General features: G+C 45.3%; 1 protein-coding gene across 1 annotated transcript; it reads right to left on the bottom strand.

Annotated features, from left to right (window-relative positions):
* Positions 1-116: 116 nt before the first annotated feature.
* Positions 117-24,336, bottom strand: LOC146342625 (vomeronasal type-2 receptor 26-like). The gene is made up of 5 exons (XM_084807941.1): positions 23,512-24,336; positions 15,985-16,212; positions 15,266-15,392; positions 6,811-7,706; positions 117-146 (listed from the first exon to the last, which is right to left on the bottom strand). The coding sequence occupies exons 1-5, from the start codon at positions 24,334-24,336 to the stop codon at positions 117-119; spliced, it is 2,106 nt and encodes a 701-aa protein (XP_084664067.1).

Below are 24,336 nucleotides of genomic sequence, written 5' to 3'. Positions count from 1 at the left end.
CTATGTACACACGTTCTGATTTTACTAGTTCGCTGTCAGAACACCAAGGAATGCAACACTAAAATAATAATGAACTCATGATTATAACTAAGGGACACAAACAAAGTGCCAAATATCTACACATTAAACTCTAATTTACTACTGTACTTCTGTCCTACCTTTCTTCATCAAAATAAATTCTCAGGGAAGCTAGGGATGGTGGAGAATTTCTCCCCGAAACTTCGGGGGGCCGAGCGCCAACGTGTTCGGCCCTCTGAACATGTTTCGGGGAGAAATCCTCTGCACCCCCCCGCCCCCCGCACCCCCCCCGGGACGGGACTTACCTTCGCCGAATGTCCCTCCCGGCGGCGGGTCCGGCCGGCGGTTCGGTGGCTGTTCGTGCGGGGCGGGAGCGGCAGCCGATCTTTCGACCGGCTACCGCCGCTGCCATTCCAATAAAAGAGAAAAAAATGCCCCCGTGATAGGCTACGTGACGATTAACGTAGCCTATCACAGCTAGATTTGCAAAGTCAGCCGTGATAGGCTACGTCAATCGTCACGTAGCCTATCACGGGTGACTTAAAAAAAAAAAAAAGCACGTACGGATAATGGCGGCCCCCATAGGGAGCCACCATTCGCGTTCCTTATTTGGTCGCTGTAGTCTACGTAAAGATTTACGTAGACTACAGCGACCAAATAAGGAACGCGAATGGCAGCTCCCTATGGGGGCCGCCATTAGTGTACGCGCTTTTTTTTAAAAAAAAAGTCACCCGTGATAGGCTACGTGACGATTTACGTAGCCTATCACGGCTGACTTTGCAGATCTAGCCGTGATAGGCTATGTTAATTGTGACATAGCCTATCACGGGGGCGTTTTTTTTTAAAAAAAAAACGTTCGAGTTTGCGGCCGGGCAAGGCGGGAAGCCTCCTCCCTGGCCTGAATTTCGGCCGGGGCGAGGTGGGAAGCCTCCCCCCCGGCCTGAATTTCGGCCAGGGCAAGACGGGAAGCCTCCCCCCCCGGCCTGAACTTCGCAGGGGGAGCAGCGAAGCGCCTCCCCCCCACCGCGAACAAGCTTCGACGAAAGGTAAGTGACTTTCGTCCACCCCTAAGGGAAGCTTACATGATTCTCATCTTCTCCCTGAGAGGAAACAGGTGTTCAGAGGACCAAAAGGGGTTATGCTACATGCATCCTTCAGGCATCTACATTTTACATCAGTCTCAATAAGGATTGAGGTATGTACGTGTATATGTATACATGCACACACACACACACACACACACACACATGCCTCAATCCTTATTGACGCTGATGTAAAATGTAGGAAAATGTAAAAAAAAAAAAAAGGAAATAAAATAAAATGTATCATTTTATGTAACTTCTTATGTCCTACCCTTTTGTGGTGAGAACATCCCATCTGGACATGGAGCACAATCATAGCAGCAAAAATTCTCCCCCTCCTTTTTCTTGCTGTATCCAGGATGGCAGTTGTCAGTACACAGAGAAAGAGGGGGCATCTGTCCAAAAACGCTGTATTGGTTCAGTATTAAGAAAAGGTTTGCAACTTGTCTCACAACAGATGATCAACCAGTTAACAGGAGGGCCAATAACATGGAATATTACATCTCTAAGTGCACGGCTGACACATTCAGCGGCAAGGATATCTGTTGTACTAAGCATTTTATTTCATTTATAGCATTTCTATACTGCCCAATAGCCCAAGCTTTGCTGGTGAGCCACTGCCCCACATCAGGTCCAGGCAGATAAAAGCCATCCCAGGAGACAAACACAGCTCATTCAGATTGGCAACTAGCCTGCAACAGTTTTTCTCCTTTATTTGGTGGCAAAAACAGCCAAAAATGCAGTCTAGAGCAGGGCATGAGAGATGGTAAATTGGCTCAACTGCCCATATGATGTCCCACATTGTATGAACACTAGAAAACCAGTATTAGTATGGCACAGTGGACTTAGCAATCCATCTAAGGCCATTAACTTGTATTTTGTCTCAGATTTCACATGAAAGTAATGCTGGGCAACATTATCTATTGTCTACTAGTCCATGTTAGTCAGAAAATATCCTCCCTGGACCTTGCATTTTTCTTATGGTGGCTTTTGTCAGCTGGAATGCCCACCCTCTATATAGAGATTTGCTCCTTTAAAAAACCCATTTCTCCTATTTGCCAATACAACACAGTATTCCAGTGAATTTCAGATTATATATGCATTGTGTAAGGAAATGCTTCATTTGCTTTCTTTTCATCTATCACCACCTTATTTCATTGGATAACCATGAATATTGATGTTTGCAAGACTGTGCAGTTGTTTTCCCACCTGAGTCAAGTGACTGTGCCATTCAATTTTGTTCTCATTAATGGTGAATCCTTTGCCTGGGGTAGCGTGAGGATCCAGCCTTCCCACTTTGATCCTGACATAGGACTTATTTCGAAAAGTGACCAAGTTTGTAATATCAAATCCACCTTCCAACGCTCTATGTTCATTAAATGTTATGTCATCTCCAGCACTGTTGTTGAATGAGATTGTCTGAATCAGTGAGTGGAGCTACATGAAGAAAATAAATCAGTTGCAATATTCTCATTAATATTCCCATCACTGTAAATTCAGTAGTTGAAAGTGTTGCAAAGATCTGTGAAAGAGAAATGGTGATTTACATACAGGGCTGTATTTAGACTTAGTCATACTTAGAATTATAGAATAGTAGGGTTAGAAGGGGCCTACAAGGCCACTTAGAGTAGACCCATTGACATCAATGGGACTTATGTTATTTGTGATTTCTGTGGGTCTACTCTAAGCATGATGAAGTCTGAATTCAACCAGATGGCTCTGTGTTATTCACATTTGACAAGGAAGGGAAGGAATTTGAGAAGATGGCAGGGGGACCCATTAGGATGGTCTGCCCTTGGAACCTGATGGGTTCCTGAATGTTCTGGGCAATTTTTATTCTCATATTCCATTAACGAGTAGTGTGTAGTTCCCTTTAGTTCCTCCTAAAGCTTTTTGGTAGAAATTCTGTGTGGGCAATAGGATGCCACAGTGAGGCTAGTGGGGGGGGGGGACTTCCAACCAATAAGATGATTCCACATGAGGTAATTTTTCATTCATGTTTCTCTGACTAATCAATGAAGGCTCAATTTCACCTTGACCATTCATGTTCACTTTTACATCTCTGTCAATGAGCAGCCATACCCTCTTCCCCAGGTGAATTGCTGTGCCAAATTCAGCTAAATGACAAACTGGCTGGTGAGTGTCAGTCACCTGCAGACTATGGGCATTGCTGCATGAGGCTTTTATTATGTGATCATGATTGGTCACTCATGGTTTTTTGCGAGTCCTTTACACAACGTTGTCAACCTCCAGGGCCCCTCCCATGCTTTCTGGCCATTATAGCCACATTATTCTCAATGGGGGAAACCCAGTAAGAGATCTTATCTCACTTTGAAGTGTAATAAATTTCTGGTGAATTTCCAGAATCCCACTATATCGCACTGCCATCTAGTGGCTGCATAATGAAACATATAGAACTTGCCCAGAAAGAAAAAGAAAAACATGTGTAAAGGAGGCAATCTTAATCCCACAAGGAATCTGTAAGCAGAAGCCCCAGTAAGGGTGTGGGATTTTAGCCTCATGTGGAGGAGCTCTATGTCAGCAATGCATGACAATGCATGCAGCCAACCCAGCTCAACTCCTGCCCTGAATAGGGGGACAGGGGGAGTTTTGTCTTGCTCTGCAGACTTATCATGCACTGAGCAGGGGCTGCACTACATGACCTTCAAAGTCCCTTTCAACTCTGTCATTGTATGTGGATGGTATTGGTTGCCAGTTGGGTACTTGTATCATGGAATAGTAGCTTCATGTGCACAACAGCTTCAAGTGCATAAGACTCCATGTATCTATTCCAGTGTACAGACAAATGTGGGACTTGGGTCCACCACTCTGACACTAGCAGCCATCCAGCTCTAACGTAGTGCCCCAATTCCCAACTCACGGTATCAAATTTGTTGAGAAATCAAGAAGAAATAACAGTGTCATATTCCCCCTCTCCCAAAGAAGGTCATCCATCAGGGAGACCAAGACTAATTCCATCCCAAAACTGGGCCTGAACCTAGACTGGACTGGATCTACATAATCAGTTTTATTCAAGGGAAGTTGCAACTGAGATGACACCACTCTCTGGACCACCTTACCCAGGAAGAGGTATTTGTGACCAGACAATAGTTGGCATGGATCTCTGGATCCATGGAGGTTTTCTCAGGAGTGTCAGTACCTCATTCAAGGCAGCAGGGACTCTCCTGATCTAGCTGGTCAGTTCCCCATGGCTAGCTTGAAGAAGCCATGATGGGCAAGGGTCAAGAGAGCAAGTGTTGGGTACCCCCACCACATTGCTGGCATGGAAAGTGAGGTTACATTTGGAAGCACTTGGCAGTGGGTGCATACATTAGTGGATGACAGAGAAGGATGCTGACCCCAAACCAGTGTGCCATGTCTCCAGCCCACTGGGACTCTTCTTCCCTGAAAGCAGGTGAGGAAAAACCAGCGAGCAATGCATTTTTTTAAATGGATTTATTTAACAGGAAGGGAAAATGGGGTGGGGGTGGGGGGAGGAAGCAAAACAAATGAATGAATGATTTAAAGTAGCTTTCCCCATCCTGGCTGTCATCTTTCTTGGAGGGGCAAATTCAGAAGGTGGTGCTTCAGGATTCCTGTTCAACACTATGGCCATTGGCCTGTGGTGTCCTTAGGGGTTCCATCTAATCCTCCGTGCTATTTAACATATAGATGAAACCACTGGGAGATATTTCCGGAGTTTGGGGGTTTGGTGCCAACTGCATGCTGATGACACCCAACTCTATCTCTCCTTTCTATCTAGATCCAAGGATGCTGTTTTCAGTCTAAACCAGTGTCTGACATTGGTGATGGACTGGATGAGAGCAGACAAAAAAAGTTTAATCCAGAAAAGACAGAGGTGCTCCTGGTCAGTCCAAAGGCAGATCAGAGAAAAGGGACTCAACCTGTGCTGAATGGGGTTACACTTCCCCTGAAGACTCTGGCTTCCAGTTTGGATGTACTCCTGGGCCGGGCCAGGGGGTGGGTGGGATCTCCATGACAATGGAAGGAGAAGCAGATGGAGGATTACCCAGATTTTTCAAGGAATTGGCTTTGGTCTGTGCAATGCTCCATGAATGAGTGCACCATACCATTATAAGTCACTTCACAGGAACATATTTCCTGGTGGGGTGGGAGGATTGGAGTGAACGTCGTCAGAGTGTCAGGGGCTGATCAACCAATAAAGGAGGTTCCCCCCATCCAGGCTTTACCCCCTTTCTCCTTCCCTCAGAAGCTCCCATTGTGAAAGATCAAAGCAGCGTATTAATTACTTCTGAAAAGTAAACCAAACATCAAAGACACACAGCCTCGACCTAGTGTTTCATAGCCTTTAAGGAACTTTAGTCATCCTTTCCCCCTATAAACGCACCAACCAGCCCCCTGTCTAACCTCCTTTCTCTTTCCCCCTCAAGATCCAGTTTGGGGGACTTACTCCAGTCAGCATTTACCCCTCTCAACACTTGATTGTGGCTCCAACCAGCCCCCTTCCTAGCCCAATGCTGCGAAGGATCGAAGCTGCGCATAGGGATGTACGAAAGTTCCACCACGGATCTCAGGGAGGCCGAATGCCAGCGCATTTGGCCCCCCAAAATCGGTGGCGGAACAGCCTGTGCCCCCCGCCCCAGGACGAGACTTACCTTGGGCAGATCTTCCTGGCGGCGGCAGCAGCTATCTTTACGTAGCCTATCACGTTTTTTTTTTTTAACTTGGAAATGGCAGCGGCAGCAGCCAGTTGGAAGACCGGCCGCCGCTGCCGCCGCCGCCGAGCTGCCGCCGCCGCCAGGAAGATCCGCCCCAGGTAAATCCCATCCCAGGGGCGGGTGGGGGACCGTTCCGCCACCGATTTCGGGGGGCCAATTGCGCTGGCATTCAGCTTCCCCGAGATCCGTGGCAGAACTTTTGTACATCCCTAGGTGTTTGGCATGTGAGCTAGTCTGCTGGGTTGGATGCCGTTTTTATTCTGTTATTTTTCATTTCTTTTATTTATTGCTTTAATTAAGTGTTATTTCTGATTGTAAGCCATCTTGAGCATCATTTTTTCTTGGTAGAAAGGTGGGGTACAAATCAATTAGTCAATTAACAGATGTGTTATTTAGTCAATATGCACGTGGTATGGAAACTTATGCTGTGGTTAGTTCCAGCTTCACCACTACCTTGGAGCTGGATGAGTATCAGTGGCAGAATGATGGACCTAAGTCCCAGATATGCCTGTGATCTGGAATAGTCACATCAAGTCTATGTAACTGAATCTATCATGTAACTGAAGCTACCATTCCACATTAAATATAACCAGCTGGCAACTAAAAGTAGCAGCGGCCTGTCTTCTGACAGGAATAGAGCCAGGGACTACAGAATGGAGTGTTTTTCCTAGAACAACTCTAATTCCCCCAGTTGTCAATTTCCTGAGGCACTTATTCCCAAAACATGGAAAATAGGTTGAGAGGTTTATTAAGTATAATTTTATCTCTAGAAGTATAGTAAAAACTATTTAAAAACCTGGAGTTTATCCTATATTAAAAGAATTCTTGGCCTCATGGAATCATCACTTACTATTTACTTATTCCCATACGTGGGGAGAATGATTGGGTTGGCAAACACCACAGACACACATTCAGATGGATTATTTTGGTCACAATTCACATTACAGTTATGTTCTTGTGTAGGATACCAAATACATCAGTGAAACCACAGACTCTTCTGTTATTTATACCTTTCTTTGCATTAGCTTCTCTCTGTTGTTCAACTCAGGCCTCACCATAATAATGTAGCATTTGGGGAAAAATATGCAGCTTAGTAACCCAGAACTAGAGGCCAAGATGGAGAAGACCTCCACAGCCACCATGTACTTTCCTTTTGTGCTGAGGTAGGTTGGAACAAAGGACAGCCACACACTGCAAAAGACCAACATGCTGAAGGTGATGAACTTGGCTTCATTAAAACTGTCAGGCAACTTCCTGGCCAGGAAGGCCACAGTGAAGCTGACAGCGGCCAAGAGGCCCATGTAGCTCAAGACACAATAGAACATGAGGACTGACCCTTCATTACACAGCAGGACAATTTCTTCAGTCAGAGAGTGCATGTCCAAATCAGGGAATGGAGGAGATGTTGACAGCCACAGAACACAGATCCCTACTTGAATACTGGAGCAGGAGAGGACAATGGAATATGCCAGCCTTTTCCCCACCCATTTCCTCATCTGGGATCCTGGTTTGGTAGCCATGAATGCCAAAACCACAGATACAGTTTTTGCCAAGATGGTTGAGAGGGACACAGAGAAGACAATGCCAAACGCTGCCTGTCGAAGAAGGCAGGTCACATTATTAGGCATTCCAATGAACAGCAAAGAACAGAGGAAACATAAGAGGAGGGAGCTGAGGAGAATGTAGGTGATGCTTTGATTGTTTGCCTTCACTATGGCAGTGTTCTGGTGCCTAATGAAGATGCCAAGCACCAGAGCTGTGATCAGAGACAATAAAAGTACAGAAAAAGTTGAAATGATGGCCAATGTTTCTTCAAAAGCTAGGAAGTTTGGAATCTTAGGAATGCATTCGTCCTGGAATTTGTTTGGATAGTGACCTTCTGGACAATTGGCACAAGTTTCCATGTCTGAAAATAAACAAACTTATGTGAATTTAAAAAGAACGCAAAACAGTTCTCAAGGTTAAGAACTGTCCACCTAGCCATGGAAGACTTCAAAAACCTCTGCCCAAGATGTGTCAAAGAGGAATTTGAGGTATGAATTCTGGTATTGCCTTCATGAATTATCTAGTGGTGTGACTCCTTCCTTCTTTTTAAAATAACAAGTACTGTGCAATGAAATGAGAGAATAATTCTATCAGTAGTCCAAAATCTTGGGGGCTAACAAAGTGATTTTGATAAAAGAAGTAAACCTCTCCTTGAGCAACCTCAGTCATAACAGAAGACAACATTTCTGTCCCAACCCAGCCTAGCATTTGCTGTTTTTATGCTGTTTCTTTATCATGCTAATTGTTCATGGATACGCACTTTTACATTCATACCACTCGTGAGATGCATAACTTTTGCTGGTGGTGCCAACATATTTTATTGCCTAGAACTCTTCACCTTCATCTGTAATGGTCTTCCTTTGCTGAACACTTTCTTCCTGGACTGTTTGTGCTTCCAGAGAATCTTGTAACCAGACAACTCCAAACTGGCAACTAGGGATGTTAGAGAATTCCGCCACGGATCCCAGGGGGGCCAAATTCCAGTGAATTCGGCCCCCCGGAATCCATGGCGGAATGGAGCAACCCACCCCACCACCCCTCGAAAACCCCGCGAAATGGAGCCTACCTGGCTGTGGCTCCACAGCGGCTTTGGCTCCGGCGGCGGCGGTAGCGGCTCCGGCTGCTGCCAGGCTGGTGCGGATGCAAATGGCGTCCTGAGTGGGGGACGCCATTTGCATCCCTATGGTAGCCCGTGATAGGCTACATAAAAATTTACATAGACTATGACAGCTAAAGCAGGGACACAAATGGTGTCTCCTACACCATTTCCATTCCCGTTTTAGCCATCATAGGCTACGTAAATATTTACTTAGCCTATCACGGAGAAAAGGGAACGCAAATGGCGTAGGGGACACCATTTGCGTCCCTGCTTTAGCCATCATAGGCTACGTAAATATTATCATAGGCTACCATCATAGGCTACCATAGGGACGCAAATGGTGTCCCCTACTCAGGATGTCATTTGTGTCCGCACCAGCCCGGCAGCGGCTGGAGGCCCTGCTGCGGGTTGGCCTGGCCAGCGGCTCCATGGCCTGGCCACGGAGCAGAGCCAATTGGGCAGGATTTCGGGGGGAGGAATGGATCACCTCCCCCCCCGTCGAGGATTTTGGGCCTCCCCCCCACCGCGGATGTCCCTGGACAAAACCAGGTAAGTGTTTCGTACATCCCTCCTGGCAACTAATGCTACACAAGGGATTTGAGACTTTGTCTAGCTCCATGCCAAGGTACAGCTGGTTTGTTTTTACTGCCTGTTCCACTTTCTTCCTGGACTTTCCATCAATCAGAAATGCTGTCTCTCTCTCTGGATTCACCATATACTCCGGATCTTTGTTGAATCTTGTATTGTTAAAACCTGCTGTGGAATATAATGCCAGTCTTCTCCTAGACCATGAATTATTGTTTGCCATGAATCAAGTACCTTCATCCATGATTGCCTTCTGGCCTGGAATATTAATTACTTTTAAGAGTGTTGCTTTGCCTTGACACCTGTACATTAGCGATTTCCAGAGCAGACTTTTTTTGTTGGACCTGATCTCTGCCAGTGTGCATGTATTTCTAGCCTTATCTGATTTTAGGCCTGTCTCCTGAACCAAGATCTGCCAGGGGCCCTTTTCAGTAGAGGTGAAAACTTCCTTTCAGTCTGAGGGGGAAACTGCTTTACTGGTCAGGACTCCTTCTTGGCTAGTTAATTCCTGAATCCCTAGATTTCATTCAACCTGTACCTCAAATGCGAGATCCTGAAATATGTAATATCTCCAATAAACTGGGATTCTGCCTAGACTTATTCCTGCATTCTTGAACCTGAACCAGCTTGGGGCTTCTGTGCATGGAAATCCTGCATTTGGAACTATTTCCATTGCCTTGGGGTCTTTGTCTACTTTATTCTTGAATCCCCATGCTTGGTTTGGTTTGGATCACTGTCATGTAGCAATCCTGAAAAAGGAACAACTCTAAGAACGGGGAATCTGCCTTGCTGTAAATATTCTTGACCCTAAACCTGAGTCAGCTTGGGCCTCCGGAGCATGGAGATCCTGCTTTGGGGAATGTTTCTATTTTTGCCTGGGGCTCTAGCTGTAATTCCTCAGGTTGTGAACCATAGCCTGTTTTTTAAACTTCTGTCATGAAGCTGGATCTTTAAGTGCTTTGAACCCCTAATCTTGTTCTCACAGTATGACTATGCTTCTGTTTCTGGAATGCTACTTAATCTAAGCCAAGGGCCATTAGCTCTCGAGTTAATTGATGTGTAATTTCTAAGACTGAGTGCTGTGACTTCTGACGTATGATCTATGTCACCTGATGCGCCTTTGAATAAAGCTAAGTCTCTGTCATCCTGTCCTACAGTGAGGATGCTAAGCCCACCTGACACACACTAAGTTTGTTACAGTTCTGTCTCCCCTTCTCCCACCTCCAAAGGTTTCCCTTCACACAAACCCCCAAGTCACTCCTTCAGCTTCAGTGAGTCCTGAGTCCTGACACACAATACAGATCGCGAGTTATTTCAGGAAGAGGCATTTCTTCTGCTAACAATCATTGCTTCTCTCTAATGTTTAAACCTTTTGCTCTCACTCTTCTCTGTTGTCTTGGGTGCTTATTTCACCATGTCCCTCTTTGTCATGTAGAATTTCTTTAGCTTCTCTCTTTGTCAGCCATGACTCCTCCACTCTAGCTATTCTTACTCTCCCACTTCCACCACATCAACTGCAAACCTTTTGCTTTCACCCAGGTAACTGCCCCCTCCCCCTGCTGAATCTATCTGGTCATTTCAGGTCCTGTTACAAATAGTTAGGTAATGGTGGGCAGTGTCAGTGCAAGTTTATTTTGGTAAAAAACAGAAAATACAATTTGTGAGCAATCTGATACATTGCTGAAGGAGAAGCGAGGCTTCCTCAGACCTGCTCCTACAAAGCCATGAGATGAGAGGGAATAGGGACTGGACGAGGCCTGCTCAACTCACCCACAGAAAGCTGCAAGGCCTGGACATGGCAGGGAAGAGAGCAGAACTTTCTCAACTTACCATTAGGGGGCTTTCTGGGACATGGGTAGGAGGAAGGCAACCCATAGGCCTGGAGCCAGCAAGCTTCCTCAGAAAGTCCTGAGGAAGAAGCACCAAAGTCCAGAAATTCAGAGGGGTGGGGAACAGCTAGGTGCTGTGGCTTATATCCATGAAATGGCTCAACTGATTGATCTGAAACTTGCTAATAAGGAGAAATATGTCTGGGGTTGGTCCATGCCAGCTTTGAGGTAGGAAGTGTAAGACATGTTTTTCCCCCACCACCTTAGATTTTACTGGGGTCAGATGCACTGACTATATTAGATCAAGGGGAGCTCCTACTACACCGAGTGCATTAGTATTATAATCTGTTGTAGTTTTTAATGTAATGTGCTGTTTTCCATTCCTTTTATCCTATGAGAGGTCTTAAGTTCTGTCATCGCACATCCCCGTTAAGAGCCTATGTTGCCTAGCAACACCTCCAGAATGAGGGCCCCAGGCCTGGCTTTCTTTAGTAGCTCAGTTAGATCCAGCCCGTTTTCAGGTGGACCTCAGTGCTGCAGCCCACCCAGTACCTAGAGCAGGAGGGAGGGATGAAAGAAACTGGCCGCGTAGAGGGATAGGTTATGCAAGTTAAGAAGGGGGAGAAGAGAAGGGGAGAAGACACGACAAGAGGTAAATAAGAATACTTTTGGAGGCATGAGTTCAGATTTCACCAGCCTGGCCAGAAATACTGAGACTGCTTCCTCATCCCACCCGAGAGATAATCAGTTTCACTGTAATTGTTTTCAATAAGAAGGGTAATCCTGAAGCAATTGGTGCATTTCCAAGACAGTCACCTCAATGGGTGGTTTCTTTTTTAAAAAAAGAAGAAAAGAAAATACTTTTGACTAATAAAACAAACATGCTGAAGCAACTGGATGCCCTTGCCTAGACAGTCAGTCACCCAAGTAATCAGTCAGTCACCCAACCACTGTGTACATATATTTACCTGAGTGGAGAGAAAACATATTAAATGGGAATGGGAATGCCCCTTTAGTTAAGAAAAGTCACAAAAAAGGAACGTTTCCACCATTATAAGCATCAAAATTCTACTCCTTATACAAGTGACACACATCTAACTAATCTAGGGATGTCCCTTACCTTTCACGAAACTTGATTCGCGGTGGGGGGGAGGCGCTCCGTCCCTCCCCCCCAAATTCTGGCCGGGGGGGAGGTGCCCCGTCCCTCCCGCCGCGAATCCTTGCCGGCCATAGCCACCGCCGTTTGCATCCCTGCAGTTAGCCATGATAGGCTACGTAAATGTTTACGTAGCCTATCACTTTTTTTTACTGGAAATGGTGGCGGCGGTAGCTGGTCAGAAGACTGGCCGCCACTGCTGCCGCTGCTGAACCGCCACCAAACCACCGTTGAACTGCCACTGGAGCTGCTGCCGGAGCCGCCGCCGCCAGGGACATTCGCACAAGGTAAGTCCCGTCCCAGGGGCGGCGGGGGGGCAGACCGTTTCGCCACCAATTTCGGGGGGCCAAATGCGCTGGCATTCGGCATCCCCGAGATTCGTGGCGAAATTCTCTGACATCCCTACTAATAACATGAAAGTACTGGGCTACTAAAGAAAAACCTTTTTAAGGTTTGTCAGGGACACATGAGTCTTTAATCGGGGCGGTGAAGTTCTGAGTAGCGGTTCAGAAATTAAGGTTTTTCTCTGCCATGAAAGCCTATGGCAGCAACTGTTGGCACAAGTCAGGCATGCTCAGTTTCACTCTGTGCTCCAGTGTTTTGAAAAAAATTCCTGTCAGCATTATGACGGTGGGTTAGGGGTAGCAGGAGACTGTCAACTGAGATAAGAGTGAGATAATTTTGAAGGATGAGAGAATCACTCTCATTGACTGATAGATTACTGATGAAGAGGGGATATTTATTTACATACCTGTACCTAGCTAGTGGTGTATGTATCCGTGTGTATGTTTTAGAATCATTTTGTAAGTTGGAAATACTGCAGGGCTATTGTAACAGTATTGTGCCAGGGCTAATAACCTGTAAGGATCTACGGTAAAGTGCATGAAACTGACTGTGGTGAATGAGGAGTAAATATCTGTAAGATGGGCCATCTCACTCTTCAAGGAGTGTGTGTGTGTAGCGGGGGGGGACTTCTTGTTGGCTGTTACTGTTAAGATGCCTGATGGTAGTCTAGAGTAGGGATGTCAGAGAATTCTGCCACAAATCTCAGTGAGGCCAGATGCCAGTGCATTCGGCCCCCTGAAATCCATGGCAGAACAAAGCCCCCCACCCCACCACCCCACGAAAGATACGTGAAACGGAGCACTTACCTGGTGCCATTTGCGTTGCTTTGCGAATGGTAGCCATGTCTGCGGCCGCCATTTGCTTCACCATTTAGGCCGTGATAGGCTATGTAAATACTTACATAGCCAATCACAGCTAACACAGGGACACCATTTGCATCTCTGCGGAGGCTGTGATAGGCTACATAAATATTTACGTAGCCTGCCATGGCAAAAAAAAGGGAACGCAAATGGCGGCTGCCAGAGCCGCCACCATTTGCATCCACAGGCTCCGCACAACTGCAAATGCACCCGGCCAGAGGCTCTGCAGAGCTGCCGCGGAGCGGAGCCAGCCAGGTTAGGATTTTGGGGGGAGGTGCAGAGCGCCTCTCCCCCACCGCAAATCACCCCCTTTGAAAAGGTAAGTGACTTTCGCACATCCCTAGTCTAGAGGCTCTAAGCCTCCACTGTTTTATACACAAATAACCAGTTTAAGTTAATTCCTTTGACACTGTGTCTATTCTGTGTAGAAGCCAAGGAACACTTCTGAATCTCTGTTTTAGAAGTTTCTGAGCACCAATAGTGACATGGGAGAGATCTGTAAACATGGAGAGAGCACCGTGACTTTTTTGGCCTGGGTCCCATTCCACCTTCCCTATGCTTTTCAGGAAAGGTGTGGGAGGGATGGAATGCCTCCTGCTGAACATACTGCCTTGTTATATGTTGGTACATGCCACACCATTTTGTGCAACAAGGTTTATATTACACTGGCATTATCTATATCTACTGTATATCTATATCTTGCCGCCTTGGGTTCCTTGCAAGAGGAAAAAAGGCAGGATATAAATGCAATAAATAAAATATAAAAATACATATATCTGTATCTATATCTATATCCATATCCAAAAATGTAAAAAAAAAAGAAAAAAAAAGTGGTAGGCTACGTAACGATTTACGTAGCCTATCACGGCTAGATTTTCAAAGTCAGCCGTGATAGGCTACGTAAATCGTTACGTAGCCTATCACATTTTTTTTTTTTTTACTTTACTGGGAAATGGTGGCGGCGGCAGCCGGTCGGAAGACCGGCCGCTGCCGCCACCGCCCCCAAAACGCTGCCGAAACGTCGCCAGGACCCGCCACCAAGAGGGACATTCGCGCGAGGTAAGTCCCATCCCGGGGGGGGGCGGGGGGTGTCGGAGAATTTCCCCACCAATTTTGGGGGGCCAAATGCGTTGGCATTCGGCCTCCCGGAGATTCGTGGAGAAATTCTCTGACATCCCTAATTATAATGCATAAATTATAATAATCTGTTAAAAGCATGGTCCATAACAGCTGGCTGCAATTCCTCATATTTTGGAGTATGAGTGAACATGTAAGTCCTTAACGCAACACGTTAAACTAATTGCTGCTGCTGTTGTTAACTAAATATCTATGAAGAGTGAGAACAATACATAGTAGCGAAGAACCCAAAACAAACAAGCAAACACCTCCAGAAAGTTATCAACAACAGAACCTGGAGAATAGTTGCTTGGATTTTCCATTAAGAAAATGTATCATTTGATATAACATGACTACCTGGGTCATGTAATGACAACCTATGGTTTAATTACCTCATTGGCTGTTTCCTTATCCATAGTTTACCCATTATTTTCTTCCTGGTGATAGACAACACCCTGGTTTCCACCCTCTTCCTAGATTGTTTGTTTTACCCCTTCTTTGCTGATTCCCTCCCTGTATCCCCAATTCCTTGGTGGCACTATAGTACTGGCATGTAGAGTGACTGTCTCTCTCTCTCTTTTTTTAACTTTTTCTTGCCCACCACCTCTGTTTCCCATGAAGAAACCACAGTTTTGGTTGTTGTTCCCAACTGTTGGCTTTCAACCTTCATGCATGAATAAAGGAGTGTCTAACTCAACCTCAACCTCCAGCCTCATTCCTTATTGAGCGGAGAACCCCACACTTCACACATATGACACCCAATGGTTTAAACAAACTTGAGTTCACAACCAAGCAACAAATCATGGGTTGTTCTTGGTTAAATACGCATGATTAGTTAGCACAGCTGGGTTTGCATGTAACAACAACCAAGGATTCAACAACACATGCTATGGATAGTACTTAAGTGTGAACCAGATCAATATGTGCTACCTTTCTGGTTTGAGAACATCCCATCTGGACATGGAGCACAATCATAGCAGCAAAATTCCTCCCCCTCCTTCTTTTTCTTGCTAAAACCAGGATGGCAGTTGTCATTGCATAGAGAAAGAGGTGGTACCTGTCCAAAAATATTGTAAGAGCATCGTATTAAGAAAATGTTTGGGGAGCATGTCTCACATCAGATGAACAACCAGTTAAGAGAAGGGCTAGTGACATGGAAGATTACATCTCTAAATGCACAGGTGGTGCATTCAGTGGGAGGAATATCTTTTGAACTAAGCATCATAAAAACTCAAGAATATTAGATTTTCCATATTGTGCCAGGCCAATATTACAACTAGCTTAGCATTCCATATAATGCCGTTAACTTGAGATTTGTCTCAGATTTCACATGAAGGTAATAATGGCCAGCACCACCTATCCTCTGTTAGCCTCTAGTCCATGTTAGTCAGAACATCTCCTCTCTGGATATTGCTTTTTTGTTATTGTGGCTTTTGTCAACTAGAATGCCCACCTCCATACATAGATTTGCTCCTTTTAAAAAGCCATTTCTCCTATTTGCCAATACAACACAGTATTCCAGTGAATTTCAACTTAGTTACGCAGTATAAAGAAATGCTTCCTTTGCTTTCTTTACATCTATCACACCCTTACTGCATTGGATGACCATGAATATTGATACTTGTGAGACTGTGCAGTTGTTTTCCCACCTGAGTGAAGTATCTGTGCCATTCAATTCTTTTCTCATTAATAGTGAATCCTTTGCCTGGGGTAGCATGAGGATCCAACCTCCCCACTTTGACCTTGACATAGGATTTATTTGGGAAAGTGACTAAATTTGTAATATCAAATCCACCTGCTAACTCTCCATGTTCATTAAATGTTACTTCATTTCCAGCACTGTTGTTGAATGAGATCGTCCGAATCAGTCCGTGGAGCTAGGTTAAAAGAGAAGGAGAATCAGACCATCTAAATGGTGTTGTAATATTCTCATTAAGATTGTTCAAATAGCTTTCCATCAAAGGAGAGCACCCCCCTTTAGGTAGCATATATAGGAAAAGAGTGGCAAATCATGGTTCAATATACATTTAACAATTGAAGGTGTTGACAAGAAAACTTCCAAAAAGATCTGTGAAACAGCAACACAGATGTGTGTGTGTGTGTGTTGGATTCAGTCATACTTAGAGTAGACTCACTGTTAGCTGTGTTTTCTGTGGGTCTAGGTCTGGATCCAACCCTATGGCTGTATGGCATTAGCATGTGACAAGGAAGGAAAGGAATTTGAGAAGATAGGTATGGATGATGGAACAAAAGGCACCTGACAATCCATGAAATGCAGATGGTATGGATTTTACAAAATCCATACATCCCTAGGGTCAATAAACTGAGTTTAAATCCTGGCAAGATGGAAGCAGTGTGGGTGGGTATGTCACAGGTCTGGGAAATTGCCTCTTCTGGATAGGGTTGCATATCTGCAGAAGTAAAAGGTGCATAGTTTGGAGTATTTCTAGATTCATATTTGTCATTGGAGGCTTAAATGGCTTTTGTGGCTAGGACTGCAGGCTTGTCTCTAGATATTTTTGCGCCTCAGGTAAGGTGGTATTTTGGCACACCAGTGTACATGTTGTCACCACTGCCCCATTTTCCCTCCCCCCATCCCCTGGCTGTGCCCTTCTCTTCTCTTCTCTTCTCTTCTCTTCTCTTCTCTTCTCTTCTCTTCTCTTCCCTTCTCTCCAACAACCCCTGATACCCACTGCCAGCCCCACCTTCACTCTGACATCCTCTTCTTCACCAGCTTCTGCAGCCACCGCCTCCTCCTCTGCCTCCTCCTCCTCTTTACTCTACCTTCTATATAGCTCCCCCTCTATGCTGTCCTTTCAGGGGTCCTTTCTTACAGAGAAGCATTCTGGGTGCGGTGACCCTGAGGAAGATCTGTGCAACAGCAGCACAGCCAATCTTCATAGCCAACTCACCCAGAATACTTCACTTTAAGGAGGGAACCCCTGAAAGAATGGCATTTGGCCCTGGCCAGATCTCTGGAGGTCCTGTCTGCCTGATCAGTCTCTTGCTCTGGGACAATTCTCAGAGTGAGAGATTGGGTGGGCATGTGGGCTCTCTAGGTATCATGGAAGGGGGTGTCCAGCATGGGGCGTGGGCAGAGCACCACTGCCACCTTCAAGGGATCATTTTGGTACCCCTAGAATTTGGTGCACAGTGAAGCTGCCTTGCCCCCCCCCCCAGTTCATGTAGGAATGTCTTTTACCAGTTTGGTCTGGTACACAAACTATGGTTGTTCTTGGACCATGATAGCTTAGCCACAGTGGTTCAGACATTGATAACCTCAAGACTAGATTATTGTAATGCACTCTGTGTGGGTCAACCCTTTGGCTTAGCCTGGAACCTGCAGCTGGTGCAGAAAGCCACAGCAAGGTTGAGAACTGGCGCCTCTTTTTGAGAGCAAGTTGCACCCTTGGTAAAAGAATATATAAAGCCCTAAACAACTTGGGACCAGGTTACCCTTAGGTACAGGGACCCATATGTCCCTGCCTCATCTCTGGGATTATCAGAGGGAGCACTTCTAAGGGCGCCACACGCCCCTGAGTTTCCCTTCAGGAGCACTTACAGTAGAGCATTGAGTGTTGAAGCACCCACCCCCTGGAAGGCTTTACCAATTGACACTAGGGATGTCAGAGAATTCCACCACGGATCTCGGTGAGGCCAAATGCCAGTGCATTCGGCCACCCGAAATCTGTGGCAGAATGGCCTGCCACCCGCCGTGGATCCCTCCGGAATGAGACTTACCTGTGGCTGAACTTTCGGGCGGTGGCAGCGGCAGTGGCGGCTTTGGCAGTGGCGGCTGGTCTTCCGACCGGCTGCCGCCGCCGCCGCCATTTCCAAGCTTGTGTAAAAAAAAAAAAGACGTGATAGGCTATGTAAAGATTTACGTAGCCTATCATGGCTAGGGTTTTTTTTTTTTTAAACGTGATAGGCTACATAAATCTTTACGTAGACTATCATGGTTGGGTGGGTTTAAAAAAACCAAAAAAACGCATATGGCCGCTGCCATTTGTATTCCTTCTTTTTCTTAATCTCCTTTTGATTCGCCATTTTAGCCTACGTAAATATTTACGTCCCCTTCATGGATCACAGCCTTGTTGTGGCGAAGGGGCTTGCGTAACTCAGTGAAGCCATAAGCTATGCCGTGCAGGGCCACCCAAGATGGACAGGTCATGGCAGAGAGTTCTGACAAAATGTGGTCCACTGGAGAAGGAAATGGCAACCCACTCCAGTATTCTTGCCAAGAAAACCCCATGGAATGTAGCACAAGGCTAAAAGATATGATGCCGGAAGATGAGACCCTCAGGTCGGAAGGTGTCCAATATACTATTGGGGAAAAGCAGAGGGTATTTCCAAGTAGCGCCAGAAAGAATGAAGTGGCTGGGCCAAAGCCGAAAGGACACTCAGCTGTGGATGTGTCTGGTGGTGAAAAGACAATCCGATGCTGTAAAGAACAATATTATTTAGGAACCTGGAATGTCAGATCAATGAATCAAGGTAAGCTGGAGGTGGTCAAACATGAGATGGCAAGATTGAACATCGACATCTTGCGAATCAGCGAACTAAAATGGACAGGCATGGACGAATTTAATTCAGGTGACCATCATATCTACTACTGTGGGCAAGAATCCCTTAGAAGAAATGGAGTAGCACTCATAGTCAACAAAAAGGTGGGAAAAGCAGTACTGGGGTACAATCTCAAAAATGATAGAATGATCTCAGTACGAATCCAAGGCAAACCATTCAACATCACAGTAATTAAAGTCTATGCCCCAACCACAGAGGCCGAAGAAGCTGAGGTTGATCGGTTCTATGAAGACCTACAACACCTTCTAGAACTAACACCAAAAAAAGATGTCCTCTTCATCATAGGGGATTGGAATGCTAAAGTAGGAAGTCAAGAAATCACCGGGATAACAGGCAGGCATGGCCTTGGTGTACAAAATGAAGCAGGACAAAAGCTAATAGAGTTTTGCCAAGAGAACACGCTGATCATAGCAAACACTCTTTTCCAACAGCACAGGAGACGACTCTACACATGGACATCACCAGATGGTCAATATCGAAATCAGATTGATTATGTACTTTGCAGCCAAAGATGGAGGAGCTCCACACAGTCAGTAAAAACAAGACCTGGAGCTGACTGTGGCTCAGATCATGAGCTTCTTCTTGCAAAATTTCAGCTTAAATTGAAGAACATAGGGAAAACCACTAAACCATTCAGGTATGACCTAAATCATATCCATTATGAATATACAGTGGAGGTGAGGAATAGATTTCAGGGATTAGACCTGATAGACAGAGTGCCTGAGGAACTATGGACGGAGGTCCGTAGCATTGTTCAGGAGGCAGCAACGAAATCCATCCCAAAGAAAAAGAAATGCAAGAAAGCAAAGTGGCTGTCTGATGAGGCTTTACAAGTAGCTGAGGAAAGAAGGGAAGCAAAAAGCAAGGGAGAAAGAGGAAGATATACCCAACTGAATGCAGAGTTCCAGAGAATAGCAAGGAGAGACAAGAAGGCCTTCTTAAATGAACAATGCAAAGAAATCGAGGAAAACAACAGAATGGGAAAGACTAGAGATCTCTTCAAGAAAATTGGAGATCTCAAGGGAACGTTTTGTGCCAAGACAGGCATGATAAAGAAGGCAGGGACCTAACAGAAGCAGATGAGATTAAGAAGAGGTGGCAAGAATACACAGAAGAACTATACAGGAAAGATCTGAATGTCCCTGATAGCCATGAGAGTGCGGTCACTGAACTTGATCCGGACATCCTAGAGAGTGAAGTCAAGTGGGCCTTAGGAAGCATTAGTAACAACAAAGTTAGCGGAGATGACAGTATTCCAGCTGAGCTATTTAAAATCCTCAAAGGTGATGCTGTTAAAGTGCTGCATTCAATATGCCAACAAATTTGGAACACTCAACAATGGCCGCAAGACTGGAAAAGGTCAGTTTACATTCCAATTCCAAAGAAGGGCAATACCAAAGAGTGTTCAAACTACTGCACAATTGCGCTCATTTCACATGCCAGCAAGGTGATGTTCAAAATCCTACAAGCTTTTATGTAAGCAGTATGCGAACCAAGAACTACTGGAAGTACAAGCTGGGTTTCAAAGAGGCAGAGGAACTAGAGATCAAATCGCCAACGTTCGCTGCATCATGGAGAAAGCAAGAGAATTCCAGAAAAACGTCTATTTCTGCTTCATTGACTACCCTAAAGCCTTTGATTGTGTGGATCACAACAAACTTTAGCAAATTCTTAAAGTGATGGGAGTACCAGACCACCTTACCTGTCTCCTGAGAAACCTGTACGAGGGTCAAGAAGCAACAGTCAGAACCAGACATGGAACAACCGATTGGTTCAAAATTGGGAAAGGAGTACGACAAGGCTGCATATTGTCACCCTGCTTATTTAACTTATATGCAGAGTACATCATGAAAAATGCCGGGTTGGATGAATCAGAGGTCGGAATTAAGATTGCCGGGAGAATTATCAACAACCTCCGATATGCAGACGATACCACCCTAATGGCAGAAAGCGAAGAGGATCTCAAGAGCCTCTTGTTGAGGGTGAAAGAGGAGAGTGCAAAAGCTGGTTTGAAACTCAACATTAAGAAAACTAAGATCTTGGCATCTGGCCCTATCACTTTCTGGCATATAGAAAGGGAAGAAATGGAAGCAGTAACAGATTTTACTTTCTTGGGCTCCAAGATCACCACAGACGGTGACTGTAGCCATGCAATTAAAATACGCTTGCTCCTTGGGAGGAAAGCTCTGGCAAACCTAGACAGCATAGTAAGAAGCAGAGACATCACCTTGCTGAAAAAGGTCCGTCTAATCAAAGCTATGGTTTTCCCAGTAGTAATGTATGGCTGTGAGAGCTGGACTATAAGGAAGGCTGAGTGCCGAAGAATTGATGCTTTTGAACTGTGGTGCTGGAGAAGACTCTTACGAGTCCCCTGGACTGCAAGGAGGTCAAACCAGTCAATCCTAAAGGAAATCAACCCTGAGTGCTCATTGGAAGGACAGATACTGAAGCTGAAGCTCAAATATTTTGGCCACCTAATGCGAAGAGAAAACTCTCTGGAAAAGACCCTGATGCTGGGAAAGACTGAAGGCAAAAGGAGAAGGGGACAGCAGAGGATGAGATGGCTAGATAGCATCACCGATGCAATGTATATGAACTTGAGCATGCTCTGGGAGAGAGCGCAGGACAGGAAGGCCTGGCGTGCTATGGTCCATGGGGTCACGAAGAGTCGGACACGACTGAACGACTGAACAACAACAGAATATTTACGTGGGCTAAAAAGGTGAATGAAAAAGGGATGCAAATAGCGCCTGCTATGCTATTTGTGTTCCCCTTTATTTTTGCCGTCATAGTCTACGTAAATATTTACGTAGATTAAGATGGCCAAAAAGAAGGAACGCAAGTGGCCGCCATTTGCGTACGCAGTTGTTGTTGTTGTTGTTTTACCCAGAGCCCTCCGTAGCCGGAAATCCAGCTGCGGACGGCTCTGGCCTGGCTGGGCCTGGCCGGCTCCTCCGCGGAGCTGCCATGGAGCACAGCTGGCTGTTCGAGGATTCCGGGGGGAGGAATGGAGCGCCCCCCCATCAAGGATTCCGGGGGGAGGGACGGAACGCCTCCCCCCCACCATAAACATAATCCGCGAACAGGTAAGTCACTTTCGTACATCCCTAATTGACACCTCCACCACGCCCAGTTCTGATATTTAGACATCTTCTCAAGCTTCTCAAGGATGGGCTTTTCCTGAAAGGTGATCCAGCCAGCTATGGTCTCTACACACAGCAGAGTGTGCAGTTTTACTGCTCATTACTATTTTCATTATTGCACTGTTGTACTTCATTGTTTTGTATTACATTTTACGTTCACTGCTTTAATACCTCTGTGGAAATGAATCAATCAGGCAGGCAAAACAAGAGTTCCATGTTCCTGCTTTGTACAGTTTAGAGCCAAACAATATGTCATAGGTCTTAAAAAAAAAACAAAAAACAGTTGGGGGTTCACTTTATGGGGAAACCCCTTTGGCAGGTGAGGTTTAATATTTCCTTCCCGAGCTGTAACTTTACTGGTAATCACTCCTCTGCCACGGTTGCGACTGCTGCATTTTTTACTAAGTCCCATAGCTCTCTCTGTGTACCATTAATGGTACAATCATGGCCAGGGAGGAAGGTAATATAATCCCCTCCCTGCATGGGGGGCAGGGTCCCAATAAAAATCAAATGACTGAAGTATAAAGAAAAAAGACCTAACTGCTAGCTACACCTTTGATGTTTGGTTTTAGTGGTCTTTTACCTGCCAGGATTCTACGTTCTGAGGAGACAGTTTGCCTGTGCCCCCCATTGCTCCAGGGTTGGCTTTAGGTGAGTGCAAGATGCGTAAGGCATGTGCCACAGTGTAGATAGCATTATAGATACTGTAGCTGTGGCTGATCATACTCATTTCAAAAAGGGATGGAGGAAGGCTCTCCAGAATCTCCTCTCTGGTACGTGGTGCAGTTAAGAAACTTAAAAGAGGAGTTTGAATGCACACTATTTGCCCAATATCTTGGGGGGGGGGGTCTCCATGAGTGATTTACTGTGAGTTGGCTGTGTTTGGAGGTCATTCGGGGCACATGACATCTTGGCCATCCCATAGCCACCCCAGAGATTTTCATGGAAAAAACGTGTTGTTGTTGTTGTTACTACTTTTAGTCCAATTGTTTTCCTTAATTCTCAATAAAAACCTGGCCTCTGAACTATACAGAAAAGAAAAGAAAAGAAAAAGACATTGGTGCTAGCTATGCCTTTATTGTAAAATAGTTTGACTTCTAGTGGTCAATCCTGTACTGACTACTGCATGTCACTATTGCCCAATATCTTGGTCATTATGTATGTTTGTGTGTGTGTGTGTGTTTGTTTGTTACATTTATATTCCACATTTTTTCCTCTTTAAGGAACCCAGGGCGGCATACATAATCCTTCTCCTCTCCATTTTAGCCTCACAACAACAACCCTGTGAGGTAGGTTGGTCTGAGAGTCTATGACTGGCCCAAAGTCCCCAGTGATCTTCCATGGCTGAGTGGGGACTAGAACCCAGATCTCCCAGCTCCCAGTCCAACACTCTGGCCATGACACCACACTGGTCATGACAATTGACTTCTGTCAGTGAGGAAAAGTTACCTGCCAAGGTTCTACACTCTGAGAAGACAGGCTGGCTCTGTTCTCCATTGTTCTGTGGCTGGCTCTAGTTGAGTACAAGACGTGTAAGGCATGTGCCACAGCATAGACAGCATTATAGATACTGTAGCTGTGGCCAGTCATCCTCATTTCAAAAACAGACCCAGGAAGGCTTTCCAGCATCTCGTCTCCAGTACATTTTCCAGCTATGAAACTCATAATTGAGTTTGCAAATGAACAACCAAATGCTTGTTCCCAGAAACCATTAATAAAACCATCTTCCTCTGCCCAAGAAGGATTTACAAACTGAAGAAATTCTGGGAAGTCTTGAAGGTCTCTTGTTTGAATTGTAAAGGAGATAGCACCATGGAGCATTTGTATATCAGTACCACTGATCCTTTGAAATGTATTTAATGTGAAATCTATTTGTGCTGTTGTAATCCACACTTTTTCTGCAGAGAAGCTTTCCTTGTATTGTGGAAATATTAGGTGAAATACCCTGCTTGCCTCTATACCAAATTGCAACCATGTAAGGGATGAAGTTTCTCCATGTATTACAACTGCATTGGCTTTGCTCACTAGGAAAGCTGGCAAAATATTCTCTTCATTATAGAGCATTTCATTTATGTTATCGTAAATATACATATTTTTTTTAACCCTTTCTGTGAAGGCTGAACAGATTCTATTCTGAAACAGCAGGGGCTCCATGGTCCGAAAGAAATGATCTCCACCATCGTCATCCATAGCTATGAGCCCCACCCATTTCCACTGGAAATGCAGAAGTAACTGGACAAGTCCTTGGTATTGAAGCTCTTCCTTGGGGACCAT

The sequence above is a fragment of the Heloderma suspectum genome, chromosome 6 (assembly GCF_057233095.1).
Source record: "Heloderma suspectum isolate Gila_16-S chromosome 6, 16-S_ref, whole genome shotgun sequence".
Lineage (NCBI taxonomy): Eukaryota > Metazoa > Chordata > Lepidosauria > Squamata > Helodermatidae > Heloderma > Heloderma suspectum.
Note: the sequence above shows the minus strand (reverse complement) of the source record. Positions and strands in the feature narration are given on the sequence as shown.

Bases quoted from the DNA above. Each gene is read 5' to 3' on its own strand.
- LOC146342625 (XM_084807941.1), bottom strand. From the start codon at position 24,336: ATGGTCCCCAAGGAAGAGCTTCAATACCAAGGACTTGTCCAGTTACTT. The intron at 15,393-15,984 runs GTGGGAAAACAA...ATTTTTGGACAG, and splicing joins GGCACAGATACTTCACTCAG to GTACCACCTCTTTCTCTATG. The intron at 7,707-15,265 runs GTAGCACATATT...GTTTATTTTCAG, and splicing joins GATGTTCTCAAACCAGAAAG to ACATGGAAACTTGTGCCAAT.